Below are 14,240 nucleotides of genomic sequence, written 5' to 3' on the forward strand. Positions count from 1 at the left end.
AGATTTTTCTAGCCTCATATTTCATCTTCCAGCAATTGTACTGACTTCAGGTCCTGTCTCCTATGAATTGACCTTGCCTTCTGTCTTCTTGTGTTGTCACCTATCCAATAGATCCCCAGCTTTGACTTCTTCCTATGGTTTGTCCCCAACTAACCAGACACTTCTGGTTTTACGCCCTGGTATGCAGGAAATAATGTTGGCTTCATACTTCCCAGAGATCCCTAAATAGAAAAAACTCAGGTTTGTGGCCATCTTCTGGTATAATCCTGGATAAGCTGGAGGTATATGTCTTCAGTTTTATTGAATATTTGTTTCATGACAGTCTTTTTTCCCCCTACAGTGTTTCTCAGGAGAAGTAGGTTTTAGTTGGATCCTTTCTCATTGCCATCTTTGAATGAAATCTAGAATTTGCCTATTAGTTCCTTTGCACAGAAAATATTTTTGAGGTGGCTTTTAGGGGAATTGGGTTTTTTTGTTTGTTTTCATATATCCTTCATTAAAGTTGAAAGTTCCTTGGTCTCTCTCAACCTTTGAGAACAACTGTGCCCACATTACTAGGCTAAAGAAGTTATATCAGTTTGAGGACAGGGCCTTTTCCCACATTTCATACTCATTCTCATTCCTTCCTCTGTTCCCCTAGTAACTTACAGTAAAAAAGATATTCTGAATATGGTGAAGAAATTGTACATCTTTTATACCCTCCTTCAACCTTTTATTTATAGTAAATCTCTCTGTCTCTCTCTTTGTCTCTTTCTCTCTCTCAGCAATGGTTGTTTTAAGCAATTTAGAACCAAATACAACCTACGAAATCAAGGTTGCAGCTGTAAATGGAAAAGGTCAAGGAGATTACAGTAAAATTGAAATCTTTCAAACATTACCAGTTCGTAAGTAATCATATTTTTAACTAACACAGGATTTTAAAAGATTATAATAATATGCTTGTTATTCTCTTTGCATGCAAATTCATAGATTAATTCAAAGTAAATCAGGATTAATATATATTCTATTCAGAATTCTAGAAACTTCTTTGTGCTACACTAATGCAAAGAAATGCATTTAAACACAAATTTCCCAAGGGAAATTTTGCCAATGAAGGAGGTTTATTATTTATTTACTTCTTAATTAATTAAGTTATAGTTTTTCTATTTCCTGTCTACTATAACGTTCAATATTCTATTACTTTAATTTAGTGTGGCTATTGCTTTTATTGCATAAACTGTAAGTTATAAGAGAAAATTGAATCATTAAATTAATCCATATCTTTAATGATGATATGAGAATAATAACTGATACAGACTCATTCACATAACAACTTTCTCCCTTGGGCTCTTGTAAAGACAATGAAATTTTCTTGAGGTTAAGATCATTTCTTTGTTAGTAGGCAAAAGGAAGACCGATGACCAAAGTAATGATATAAAAGTTATCATACACAACATTTTTAGAATTATGAAATGGGATAGAAGGAATTAATAATTGTTTTTAAAAGAAATGACAGAACTATACAGCCATAATTCTGATTATAGCTAATTTCTCCACTCATTCAGACTGATTTCCATATGCACCCTGGAAATACATTTATTCTCTGGGCCTGGAGTCAGAAAGACCTGAGTTCAAATACAGATTCAGATACTTACCAGATCTGCAACCTGGGCAAGTCATTTAACTTCTGTCTCCCTCAGTTTCCTCACCTGTAAAATGGAGACGTTAATAGCACCTGTGTCACAGGGTTGCTCTGAGGACCAAATGAGTTAATATTTGGAAACCTCTTATTGGTTTCATGGTTCATAGTAGGCACTTAATAAATGTTTTTTCCTCTAGCCTGACAGTCTTTATTTGTTTTACAAATATTTTGATAACTGTATTTCAATGTAATTCATTTCCTTTGCAATTTTATGTATTATACTTTATGTATTTAAATATATTATTCTAAATTAGGTCCATAAGGGAAGCTAGGTGGCACAGAGAATAGAGCACCGGCCCTAGAGTCAGGAGGACCTGAGTTGAAATCCGGCCTCAGACACTTCACACACACACACACACACACACACACACACACACACACACACAAACTAGCTGTGTGACCTTGGGCAAGTCACTTAACCCCAATTGCCCTACCTTCCCCCCTCCAAAAAAAGCAAAAAAAAAACCAAAAACTTGTTTGGGGCAGCTAGGTGGTGCAGTGAATAGAGTACCGGCCCTGGAGTCAGGAGAACCTGAGTTCAAATACAGCCTCAGACGCTTAACACTTACTAACCATGTGACCTTGGGCAAGTCACTTAACCCCAATTGCCCTGCCCTCCCTCCTCTAAAAAAAGCAAAACAAAACAAAAAATAAATAAATTAGGTCTATAGCCTTCACCAGACTTCCAAAGGTCTGATAGTTATGACAGAAAAAGGTCAAAACACCTTGCTTTAATCCTTTGGTGATCTCTCCCCTTCACTCTACCTATCCCAAATCTAACTATTTTCTCAAAGCTATCTGAAATCATATATTTTTCATACATTCTTCTCCCAGCCCATGATGACTCAGTTCTCTGAACATAAGCATTCATCAAAATGACTATACAGTTTAGCACTTGTCTTACATTATCTAGTTTTTTCCTTTTCTGTGTTCTTACTCCCTGTTCCTTTTATGGCAGATGTTATATGAGCCTGGTCATTTGTTTTCTTTAAAAAATAGAAAACTTGTAGATGCAGATGAATATTCAAAACAGTCACTTTAGAAAGCTATGGTTTTTTTTCAATGATGCTTAAGTCATTTTCAAATTTTCTTTTCTGGAATTGTCTTCTTCAGTGCACAGTTTTGAATATACTTAAAATGACAAATCTTAATTGCTGGAGAAAGTTTCATTTTTGGAAAAACATAAAAGTCATACAGAACTCGCCTAGGCAATTAGGTGGTATGGTCAATAGAGGAACCAGAAAGAACTAAGTTCAAATCCATTCTCAGACACTTACCACCAGTAACCATGAACATGTTACTTAACATGTATCTTCCTCAGTTTCCTCATCTGAAACGTGGGGATTATACTAGCACCTACTTCCCAGGGTTATTGTGAGGATAAAATGAGCTAATTTTTGTAAATCATTTTGTAAACCTTAAAACATTATATAAATGCTACCCACTACTATTACTACTCTTAGAAGCAATTATCGTAAAAAAACGTTTCAGGTAAATTCTACAATATAGTATCAAAAAATTTATGACTGTAACATGATGGGGGATGCTTTTTTTAAATTTAGTTTGTAAATTGACTCTTAAGGCAGCTCCAAAACAATAATTCCAAAATAAGTTTATAGTATTCCAAAGGAACTATTTTGAAGAACAACACTCATTTAGATATTAAAAGAAAAGAGATAACATGACATAATGGAAAGAATAATGAACTTGATCCAGAAGAACTAGATTTGAGTGTCAGTTCTTATATTTCCTACCTGTATGACAGAAAATTAATGCTCTAATTTCATTGATCTTCAGTTTCCTCATCTATGAAATGAGGATAATGATACTTGTACTATCTGTATCACAGTCATATAGGGAAATCACTTTGTAAACCTTTTAAAGGGCTATATGAATTGTTATTCATTAATTGAAAAATTAGTTTCACTGCATTGTGCTTTGCTAGCATCCCCTATAGTTCCTAGAGCAGTACTTCACAAAATGTAGGTGCTTTGTAAATCAACATTGATGTTATTGAATGTGCAGCCTCTCTGGGCTAGCCCCACCCCCTACCATCTTAAACTCATACTCAGAGGTAGGGTCCCCAGGGGAACAATGACCACAGGTTGAAATTATTCCATGGGTCTATCCTCCTAAAACTATAGACCAGAGTCCCAACAGTGTTTGCCTTTAATAATCAGCTAAGCATACAGTTTAGCTTAAAGCAAAGACATATACTGAGATGGCAGTATAAGAGCAATAACTACAAAATATTCTGTTCCATAAACCTAAGGTATAATCTCCCACAAATACAACCACATAAGTGGCAAGAGAGGGCACACAATTAAAGGCAAACAATTAAGGAACACAAATGGCCAAGACAACTCACACCTTTGGGACTCTACATCCTTTCTCTTCCCATGCTAGCCCCTGGGTAAGTAACTCTTCTGCAAGATAGCATGGCTAGTGGGGAAGGGAGGAAGAGAAATTTCCTTGCCCACTGAGAGTTGAAGAATGATACTCACTCAAGAGCATGTTCTTCTTCCATACCCATAAGTCACACTCCTCAGAACTGTCTCTCATATCAACTGACTCACCACCCCAACTTCAAATATCTTGGTTTTATTTTTTTTATTTTTGGAGGAGGAAGGCAGGGCAATTGGGGTTAAGTGACTTGCCCAAGGTCACATGGCTAATATGTGTTAAGTGTCTGAGGCTAAATTTGAACTCAGGTCCTCCTGACTCCAGGGATGGTGCTCTATTCACTGCACCACCTAGCTGCCCCCAAATGTCTTGCTTTTTAAAGACTACAGGGTAATGACTGATTCTTTGGCCAATCAATGCCTAAGGACTTTATAATTCCATTATATTTAGTTGAAGAACTTTTTCATTCCCCCAAAGGAGTAACAAAATAAAAATCTTTACATTTGTTTAACACTTTGTTGTCTGTCACCTGCCTTTCAAAGTTTGTAATTTTATCAAGTGAACTTGAGGAAAATGTATGTATATAGGAAAACCTGCTGATCACCTCTCCCACTCTAAATACGTGAAGGACAAAAATTAACTCCGTTCATTGGTATAGACTAGTCCTGTCTAGAAATATAGAAATAAGGTCTTCAAATATGAAGTAAGAACAGAATACTGCCTATCAGAAAAAATAATAATAACCTCATTCACTTCCACATATTGTTAGTCTGTGTTCCAACAGCAAGCCACTTTCTTCTCTTATCATGGACAGCTTTCCTAAAGTCCCCACTGATTGTATTACCCACTCTTTCTGAAATGTTTACCTTGGTCCTGGCATATCACCAAATTGGAATCAGATTAGGGTCAAGCTTTAAGGTCAAACATATGCTAGGTGTCTGCACTGCAAAATTAAGTATTAATACAGTATTAGTATAAAAATGCCATAGCACAGAGTTATTCATCATCTTACTCTCTCCACAATATATCTAGAGAAAAATTTCTTAACCCCACAACCCAGTATCATGGTACCAATTCCACACTTGCAAGTATGTTAGCCATGATAATACAGGGAAGAGTTTTAAGCTCTAAAAGCTTTGGAATACCTTATATATCAAAATGGTATTAATTCATAGAGAAAGAATTAAAGAACATAATATATTCTTTACATTAATTACAGTATTCCCAAAGTTGCACACTAAATATCCTACATTGTCACTAGGTTTCCTCAAATGTTGCTGCCTGATTTGACAAATCACTGCTTTCATCTCTCTTCAGTGACCTCAACCATAGCTCTGCTGCCTCTGATAGTGCTTTTAGTCTTCCTCTCATACATACTTTGATGGCCTTTGGAAGATCCATCACTTTGTACAGTTGGTCCAGGGTGACACTTAGGAGTTATTTTTCCTGCACTGCCTAGGGTTATAGCTCTACCCCATTTAGAATTTATGGCTGTGAATAGCAGTCCAAGGTTTCACTCTTAATTAAATGACAATATAATTCTTATATTCAAGCTATTCATGGCACAAGAGGCACTGTTTTAATAGTTGGTTTAACTCTCTGAAGGATGATCAGGAGGAGGGTCTTAGATTCACCTTTCCAAAATTGTATACCCTTTATACTTGAAGCTTTTCCCTTGGAACTCTTATCTACACTGATCCAATCACATGAAAGTCCTTATCATGAACTCCAAATTCAGCCTGGTGGGAAAGAAGATTGGTTTTAGAATCCAAATACCTGATGATGAATTCTGACTCTACTTTTAATTCCTGTGTAATTTTAGGAAAATCACTTAGCCTCTCTCAGCCACATTATCCTTATCTGTAAAATGAATGATTGGACTAAATGATCTCCCACAATAACTATAAATTCTTTGTGCTCTATTATTCTTTCCACTTCTTATATCAGATATGGGTACTTTCCACCCAAGGGAGTAGACTTCCAGAGGCTTCAAAATGGCCCCAATATCCCCCAATTTACTCTCCTTAAATTCATGTGTGGTATTATTCAATCACCACTTAGATTGCTTAAATCACCCAAGGTTATCAGCTAGCAATATCAATTACCAGTGCCACAGCAAGTGGAAATAGTGTCTTAGGCAATTCTTTAATCATTGCATGCTTTCAGGATGCTACCATTTTCCTTAACCAGTTTGGGAGAATGGGGAGGATTATCATAATCTAGTGCTCAGCAAAGTAGGCATTATCCTCTGTCCTTTTTTTCCCTCTTCTGTGGCTTTCTGTCTTCCCTTCCTTCTTTGTGCTTCCTCTTCCCATTTACATTTTCTCCTTTTCTCTCTTTCTCGGAATCCCTTCCCCTAATTTTGCTGCACACATTCAGCACAATTCAATGGCCACAGGTGGCATATTAGACTTCTATTGTTGCAGCTTACAGGATACTATGGAGATGTACTATTAGTAGTTCTTTTAAAATTAATATTTGCCTAAGCTCACCTAAGGCTTAATAAGAATTGATGTTAACTCCATTGTTAACTCCTCATAGTAGGCATGTAGCAAATAATGTTTAAGCTATAGCTTAATTTAGAGATTTAGTTTCCATGAATCTTTTAAAAGTTTCTATTATCCATTGTTTTTATTGTCCAAACCTCTATTCCTCAGCATTTGTATATATAATCACAGATATTTAGAGCACATAGATAACATGTATACTCTTGTACCACAAGTTAACATTTGCATCTAATTACACCTAAAGTTTAGCTGAAATTTTCACTTGATATTGCTGTCATTTGGTTTTAATCAATTTTTCTGATGAAATCTTTATTGGTTCTACAATTCTTTTTCTATTCATAGTCAATATCCATAAATACTGTTGACAGTTGAAATACAGTGGATCATTTGCTATGAATAAGTTAAATATATACATGACTTTGAAAATTAATTATAATCACTATCTCAAAGAAATCCTTTTATGTGTGTGAATTGAGCAAGACACTGACTTTAGAAATTATGCTAAATAGCATGAAACCTGAAGTATGTAATTCTTTTTTTTTTTTAATTAAGCAATCAGGGTTAAGTAACTTGCTCAAGGTTACACAGCCAGTTATTTCTGGGTGTGGTGCCGAGTGTCTGAGCCCGGGATTCGATCTCCAGGTCGTCCCAACACTGGAGCCGGTGCTCTTACTCGATGAGCCACCTGGCCGCCCCTAAGCAATTGGGATTAAATAACTTGCTCAAGGTTACACGGCCAGGTGTTTCTGTGTGGGTGTTAAGTGTCTGAGCCCGGGATTCGATCTCCAGGTTGTACTAACACTGGAGCCGGTGCTCTTACTCGCTGTGCTACCTGGCCGCCCCTGTATGTAATTCATTTTGAAACTTCTTTAGATTTCTCTATCAAGTCTTATAAACCTGTATAAACTTGTCAAAGAAATTATTTTTAGGAAGCTTGCAAAGGTGTACTTACCTCTAAAATATTTACATAATATGCTTATTATACTTACATTTTAATTTAAACTTCTCTAATGAGCATACAGTTCCTGTATAATTCCTTTTTGCTTTCAAATGAACTCATTAACCATCTTTAAAACATTTTTAAATAATCTTTATTACCATATTACTTACAGATGTAGTTGGGGGGAAGGAAGTTTATTGGGAGAGCCCAGATCAATTGATTTCACCTCAGCCCACTTGATGAAATTTCCAAAGGTAAGAGTAAGGTAATAGACAGCAAGGTATTAAGACTTTAAAGTAAAAAGAACTGACTAGACTTTTGTACCCTGTTATAAGAAGTGAAGTTCCAAGTTCCAATACTCTGCACTTCTAAAACTAGCTCACATTTGCCCTTAACAGTCAGAGGATACAGTTAGCTCAAAGCAAAGGCATTTCCTGAAGTATCACCGTAAGAACATTAGCCACAAAACATTTCCCCTATAATCTTGGTACTCTTCCATAACTACATGGGCATTCCTGGGAAGAGTGAACCCATAAATAAATGTGCACACAGGAATGTGCTGGAGGTAGATCAAACAGGCTCCTGAGAACTGATTGTTAAATTTTCAGTGTGAGCAAATTCAGCAAAGGCCACCAATCAGGGCTTAATTTACCATGTTTATGATTTCTAGACTTAAGAAAGTGGTGGAGAAAATGTTAATAATGCAGATTAAATTTAAATGTATATAGGCACATTGGGGGAGGGGAGCTAGTTTTTTAAACCATGCACCACTGGGTGCATGGTAAGGAACATGTTACTTAATAAGTAATTAATTGATGAAAAAGCATATATTAAGTGCCAAGCACCGTGAGAAATTCTTGGAATACAAATACAAAAAACAAAGACATCACTTGCCCTGAAGAACTTTACATTCTAACAAGGAGATAAGACACAAAAGGACATGATGTCCAGGCAGGGGCATTTTGGGCCAGAAAGTTAGAGAGATGGTGAGAGAGGAACCAGAGAAGCCATAGGAGCATAAATTTGGCACACACCATCCAGGGACAATGACAGAATAAACTTGATCATTGTTCTAGAACTCCAGAACTGGGGAATTGGGAGGTGGGGAGTGGTTGATTTTTGAAACTAGGCAGGGACAAGATGACTAGCAAGACAATGAAGGAGATGGCCAGTGAGTTGGGAATGAATTAAGTATGAAGATTTTGCTGAAATAGTAGTTCTGGGGATTCCATTACCAATCAAAAGAGTGAGGACAAGGCAGCAATTTCTCTGAAAGGCATTTGACCTGGCTATTAAAAGGATTACCAGAAATTCAGGAATGAAGTGAAATATGTCTGGAGCTTTTCCTGAAGGTATTTCAAGAGTTACCAATAGATAAGACCATAAATTGAGAGCTAATAGGGACTTTGGAGGCCATTAAATCCAATTCCTTAATTTTATAGATGAAAAGAAGTTAAGTGACTTGCCCGGGATCACACAGCTAGTAAATGTCTCAGGTGAGATTTGAACTCATGTCTTCCTGACTCTGAATCCAGTACCCTTTTTATTCACTCTACAGGGCTGCCTACAATCAGAATGGTAAACAAGGTGATTCCCACTTCTCATCCTGTAGGGCACTAATATCCTTTCTCTTCACACTGTCCTCATGTTGCTTCCTTTCAACACATCAAGGCAAGTCATTCAGCTGGATTCCTGGGATGAGTTCTTTCTCGTAGCTAACACAATTCCAAGGATAATACAGTTCACCAAGTTCCTTTGTCTTCTGCTTTCGATCACTGGGCCTGCCCTTTGGAGGGGTGGGTAAGAGGGGAGTAGAAATGTTTCCTGTTAGGCAGGTAGCCTCACTGTGGTCATTATGGCCAGTGGGGAAGTGGAGAAAGGGAAATTCCTCTTCCTCTCCTGTTCTTCCTCCTCCTCCCTCTCCTCCTCCTCCCTCTTTTCCTCCTTTTGCTCCTTCTCTTCCATCTCCTCCTCCTCTCCCTCCTCCAAGTCAAGAAACTGTTCCTTCTCAAGAATTGAGTTCTTCCTCCATAGATGACTTTCTTCTCTGATGCAAGGGGTCACACTCCTCAGAACTGTCTCCTATTTCAAGTAACAACCAGAGAGTGTGTCTTGCTTTTTGAAGTGCCACAAATGGTGTGGTTGATCCTTTAGCCAGCCAATAGCTAGCTGCCCATCAAGCTTGACTAAAGAATTTCTTATCTCTAAAGATCTAACAAAATGTAAATATTTCCTTGCCATTCATTTAAGGCCTTAACATCTTGTTGTCTCTGCAACCTGTCCTTTACATTCTGTAATTTCCTTAAGTAGGCTGCAGGAAAATACCCTCTTACAGCTTGGCCATTTAAACATTTGTTCAGTACATTTGTCCATAGTTCCAATTCTGGATACCTCTCTAATGAGTTGAGGAGGATCAAGTACAATCCTTTCAACAAAATCCATATCACACATTTCTTGGACTTCATCTCCTAGCCAGATTCTTTCTTGGGCTTAATGATTTGCAGCAACTCACATCATTCAAAAAATGAAACTCACTCCTCATCATCAGACTTCGGGACTGCTGCCTCTCTGATTGGAGAGAGCGGAGGGCAAACATGGGAGGCCTCTTCCCTGATCCCACACTATATAAGGAGGTCTCTCTGGGAATCTGCCTCACCATTTCCTACCCAGTTGCTTCATGATCTCCAGAAACTCATCATTCTGCAGGATGAAACGACTCTGAAACTAACCTCTTCAGATCATTATCCTCCCTGGCTGCAGAAGTGCATCATGCCCTGTGCCAGATACTGCTCCCCACCCATTCTTTTTGTAGGTTGTCTTACCCCATTAGATTGTGAGTTTCTTGAGGGCAGAAACTATCTTATATATAGTAATTATACATATATACACATATATAGTAATATAGTATACCCAGCACTCGGCACAGTGCCTAGCACTACACTTAATGAATATTTATTGATTCTGACACTGACTCTTAGACAATCTGAAAATTAACAGTTTTCCATAAGAGCCTAAGATTACATTCACTAATAGATGGCAGTACAAAAAGGCTTGCCCAAAGACAGTTTTTAAAAAGAAATGGAAAAGGGAAATTGAGCTTAAGAGGGAGAGCCTGGTCCAAGCAGACTTCTCAAAAGAGAGAGAGGCCTTGGAGTTGACTGGAAGTCTTCCCCTCATCTTCAGGTGAGAAACCAAACTTTCTCAAATGAAAATCCCTCTGGGTCCCTGAAACACATGGGGCACCTGAAATTTCCCCAACTGTTCTCTTCAAAACTAGGGTATCACAGAGAGAAAAGAAATTCCAGTTGGACAATCACTCTAGTGGGAATCTGTAAATGCATAAAGAGTCCTAAATATATTCTGGATTGCTCCCATGATATAGCACTCTCCTTACTCACAATCCCAAGTTGTGTCCCCCAAGGAATTACTACTCCTAGATTCAAAGTACTATTGCTCACAAGGCCCCACTGGTACATTTACCTTGAATAGTCAGCCAGGTACAATTAGCTCAAAGCAAGGTCATTTGCTGAGACAGCATCTTAAGGATAATAGCTACAAAACATTCCCCCTATAAACCTACGTGATACAATCCCACAAAGATAGATAGATAGATAAATGATAGATAGATAGATAGATAGATAGATAGATAGATAGATAGATAGATAGATAGATGATAGATAGATAGATAGATAGATAGATAGATAGATAGATAGATAGATCAGTGAGTAGAGTGGGCATGCACACATATGGTAGAGGCACATACTTAGGGAATACATTTGGCTAAGGTGACTCACATTTATGGCACTGCAAGGCCTCAATGTCATTCCCCTCTTCACGGTGTCCTCATATTGAAAAATATCCTTTGGCCTACTCCTTGCTAGGCATCATGTCATAGCCAAAGGTGGTGAGGAGGTAGGGAATTCCCTCCTTCACAAGAGGTAAGAATTGATTCTTTCTCAAGAACCAGATTTTTCTTCCATGACTGAGTCTCTTCTGGACTTCTAAAGCTCATACTCCTCAGACTTCTCTGCTCTGTGCTTTAAGTGAGACCATAGAGAATGCTTTGAAGGTAAAGGGATATGGTCAATCAGAATCACATTTAGTAAACAGGTAACAAAATATAGATACTACTTTGCCCTTCATTTAAGGCTTCAATACCTTGTTATCTCTGTTACTTGCTCATTACTTTCTGTAATTTCATCAAGTGAACTGGGGGGAAATCCATTGACCTGGGGTCCTATGATCAACTCTTCCTTAGTACACTGACTTTAACTGGTAAGGCTTCATTGTGTAATAGAAGGAGTACAGAATTAGGATTTAATAAACCTGGGTTCTAGGCCTGATGTTTACTGAGTGACTCCAGGCCTATAACTTAGGCTCCCTAAGCCTCAGTTTTTCATCTATTGTTGGATTAAATTAGTTTATTCAGTAAGTATGTGAGATGCAGAGATGATCTCCAGCCTCTCTAACATTCTAACAAGCCCTCTTTTCACATTCTGAAATTCTGTTTTCATAGTTCAACCGGCTTCCCTTTTCTCTCCTTTTTAAAAACAAAATTGGCCTTATACAATTCAGCCACCAGCATCAGGAATTCAGAATGTGTCCACAAGACCTGAGATCTCCTGTCTTCTTCATTCTACTGCACATGGAGTCCATATTCTTTTGCTTCATTGTGTATGTCTCTTTGTACATTATTTGAACAGGCCAGGGACTTCTACCCACAATGTGTAATATTTTAAGTTTTTCTAATCCTCTGCCTTTTTAGAAGATTGGAGCAATCAGACAAATCAGACAAACTGTCTGAGAACATTGACTGAGTGATATAATAGGTACCTCCCTAGGTTTTCAGGCATCCTGGGTGTCCTATGAATGGGAAATTTTAATGATCTATTTTGCTTTGAAATGTCATTTTTATAATATAATTTCCATATGATAAATAGCATCAAAGGCTAATGCTTAAATTTAAAAAATGTTGAAATACTTTTATAGAATAAGATGCTACAAAATATCCCCTTCAAGTTCCTTTTGTCAAAAATCTTATAAATAAGGGCGGCTAGGTGGCACAGTGAGTAAAGCACTGGGCCCGGAGTCAGGAGGACCAGAGTTCTGTTCTGGCCTCAGACACTTAACACCCACACAAAAAAAAACTAGCCATGTAACCTTGGGCAAGTTACTTAACCCTAATTGCCCTCCAAAAAGCCAAAACAAAAGAAAAAACAAAAAAGGATCTTATGAATAGATAACTGATTACTAGATACTTATCTTTTATAAAATGTAATTGTGGTGTACTGGATAGAATTCTGGACTCAGAGACTCAGGCTTGCAAATTTATCCCAGATAACTACTGTTCATAAAGATCCTCCCTGAGTCTTAGTTTCCTCATCTATAAAACAGATTATCATCTACCTCACAGGGTTTTTATGAAGAGCAGATGAGATCATATAGAAAAAGCAGGATGAAAATCAAAAATCTTAAATCACTATGCAAATGTGCTTTGAATGAGCTTATGGTCACAGAATCATAGATCTAGAGTTTGTGCCCAAGGTGACAAAGGCAATAAGGATCAGTAGCAAGGTTTGAACCCAAAGCCTCTGCATCTAGACATAGCACTTTTTCCATTATATGATACTATTATTACTATTGTTACTGTTACACATGTAATTTGATTTTTTAGCATTTTTTAATCTGCCTTTAAAGGATTCTTGCCAATATTAATAATTTATTTTTACATAACAATTTACAATTTTCAAAGTTCTTTCATTCTCAACAACATTATGAGATCAGTAGGGCAGATGTTCTTCCTGTTTTCCAAGTGAAAAAACTGAAGCTTAAAAATGTTAGGAGGTTTGCTCAAGGTTATATGGCCTAATTGGTGGCAGAATTAGGACTAACTCTCTGTTCCTCCAATTCCTGGCCCACATCTCTTGCTACTGTACCATATTGCCAGTCTGCCATAATAAAATTTACAATATCAAAACTTCTGGAGATTATTCAAAACACTACCAAGAGAAACTCATATTAATTATCATTAAGAAAACAGTATGACCAGAAAAATTTCAAACATGCTGTATTTTATGTTTAGGTGAACCAAGTCCTCCATCAATCCATGGACAGCCTAGCAATGGAAAGAGTTTTAAACTTAGCATAATGAAACAAGATGACGGAGGGGCACCCATTTTGGAATATATTGTGAAATATAGAAGTGTAAGTACTCAATTCATTATATTCAGCATCTGTTCTTAAATCTTATTGAGATTCATTAAGGCAACACACATTTTCATTTTAACATTGAGCGGGTTCGGAAACAAAAAATTACATGAATTCAAATGTAAATTTTTCTAGCTGAAATTTATTATTCTAGGTTTTTGGAAACTATAAGAATCTTTCTGGATGATGTCTAAATACAAGTTACTGGAATCATTATTTAGCTTTATATGCTAGGCATTTGATCATTTCTGTACAAAAGAGGTAACAGCAGTGTTGAGAAATAAATACATAAAGGTACTTCACACACTATCAATTAGAGCTTAATTTTGGCAGGATGACTTTGGAACTTGAGAAATATAGTAATGGGATTTTGACAAACAGAGGACAAGATGAAGGCACTGGATGTCTCAGGATCAGGGGAGATATTGAATTAGAAAGTAAGAAAATAATTGTTGTATTTTACACATAAAGTGAATGCACTCAAACCCCAAAAGACACTGGT

General features: G+C 37.1%; 1 protein-coding gene across 3 annotated transcripts in view; it reads left to right on the plus strand.

Moving 5' to 3' along the window:
- The window catches only part of NCAM2 (neural cell adhesion molecule 2), a 311,641-nt gene that overhangs the window by 228,019 nt on the left and 69,382 nt on the right, over window positions 1-14,240 (plus strand). The window contains exons 13-15 of one of the 3 annotated variants that reach the window (XM_069075045.1): window positions 765-884; window positions 8,974-9,027; window positions 13,614-13,735. In XM_069075045.1, coding sequence (XP_068931146.1) covers window positions 765-884; window positions 8,974-9,027; window positions 13,614-13,735 — 296 coding nt within the window. The remainder of the gene's footprint in view (window positions 1-764; window positions 885-8,973; window positions 9,028-13,613; window positions 13,736-14,240) is intronic. The other 2 variants (XM_069075047.1, XM_069075048.1) reach the window with 2 other exon arrangements.

The sequence above is a fragment of the Petaurus breviceps genome, unplaced genomic scaffold (assembly GCF_028583685.1).
Source record: "Petaurus breviceps papuanus isolate PSGF00001 unplaced genomic scaffold, PetGlider_PUasm1.0 90897, whole genome shotgun sequence".
Lineage (NCBI taxonomy): Eukaryota > Metazoa > Chordata > Mammalia > Diprotodontia > Petauridae > Petaurus > Petaurus breviceps.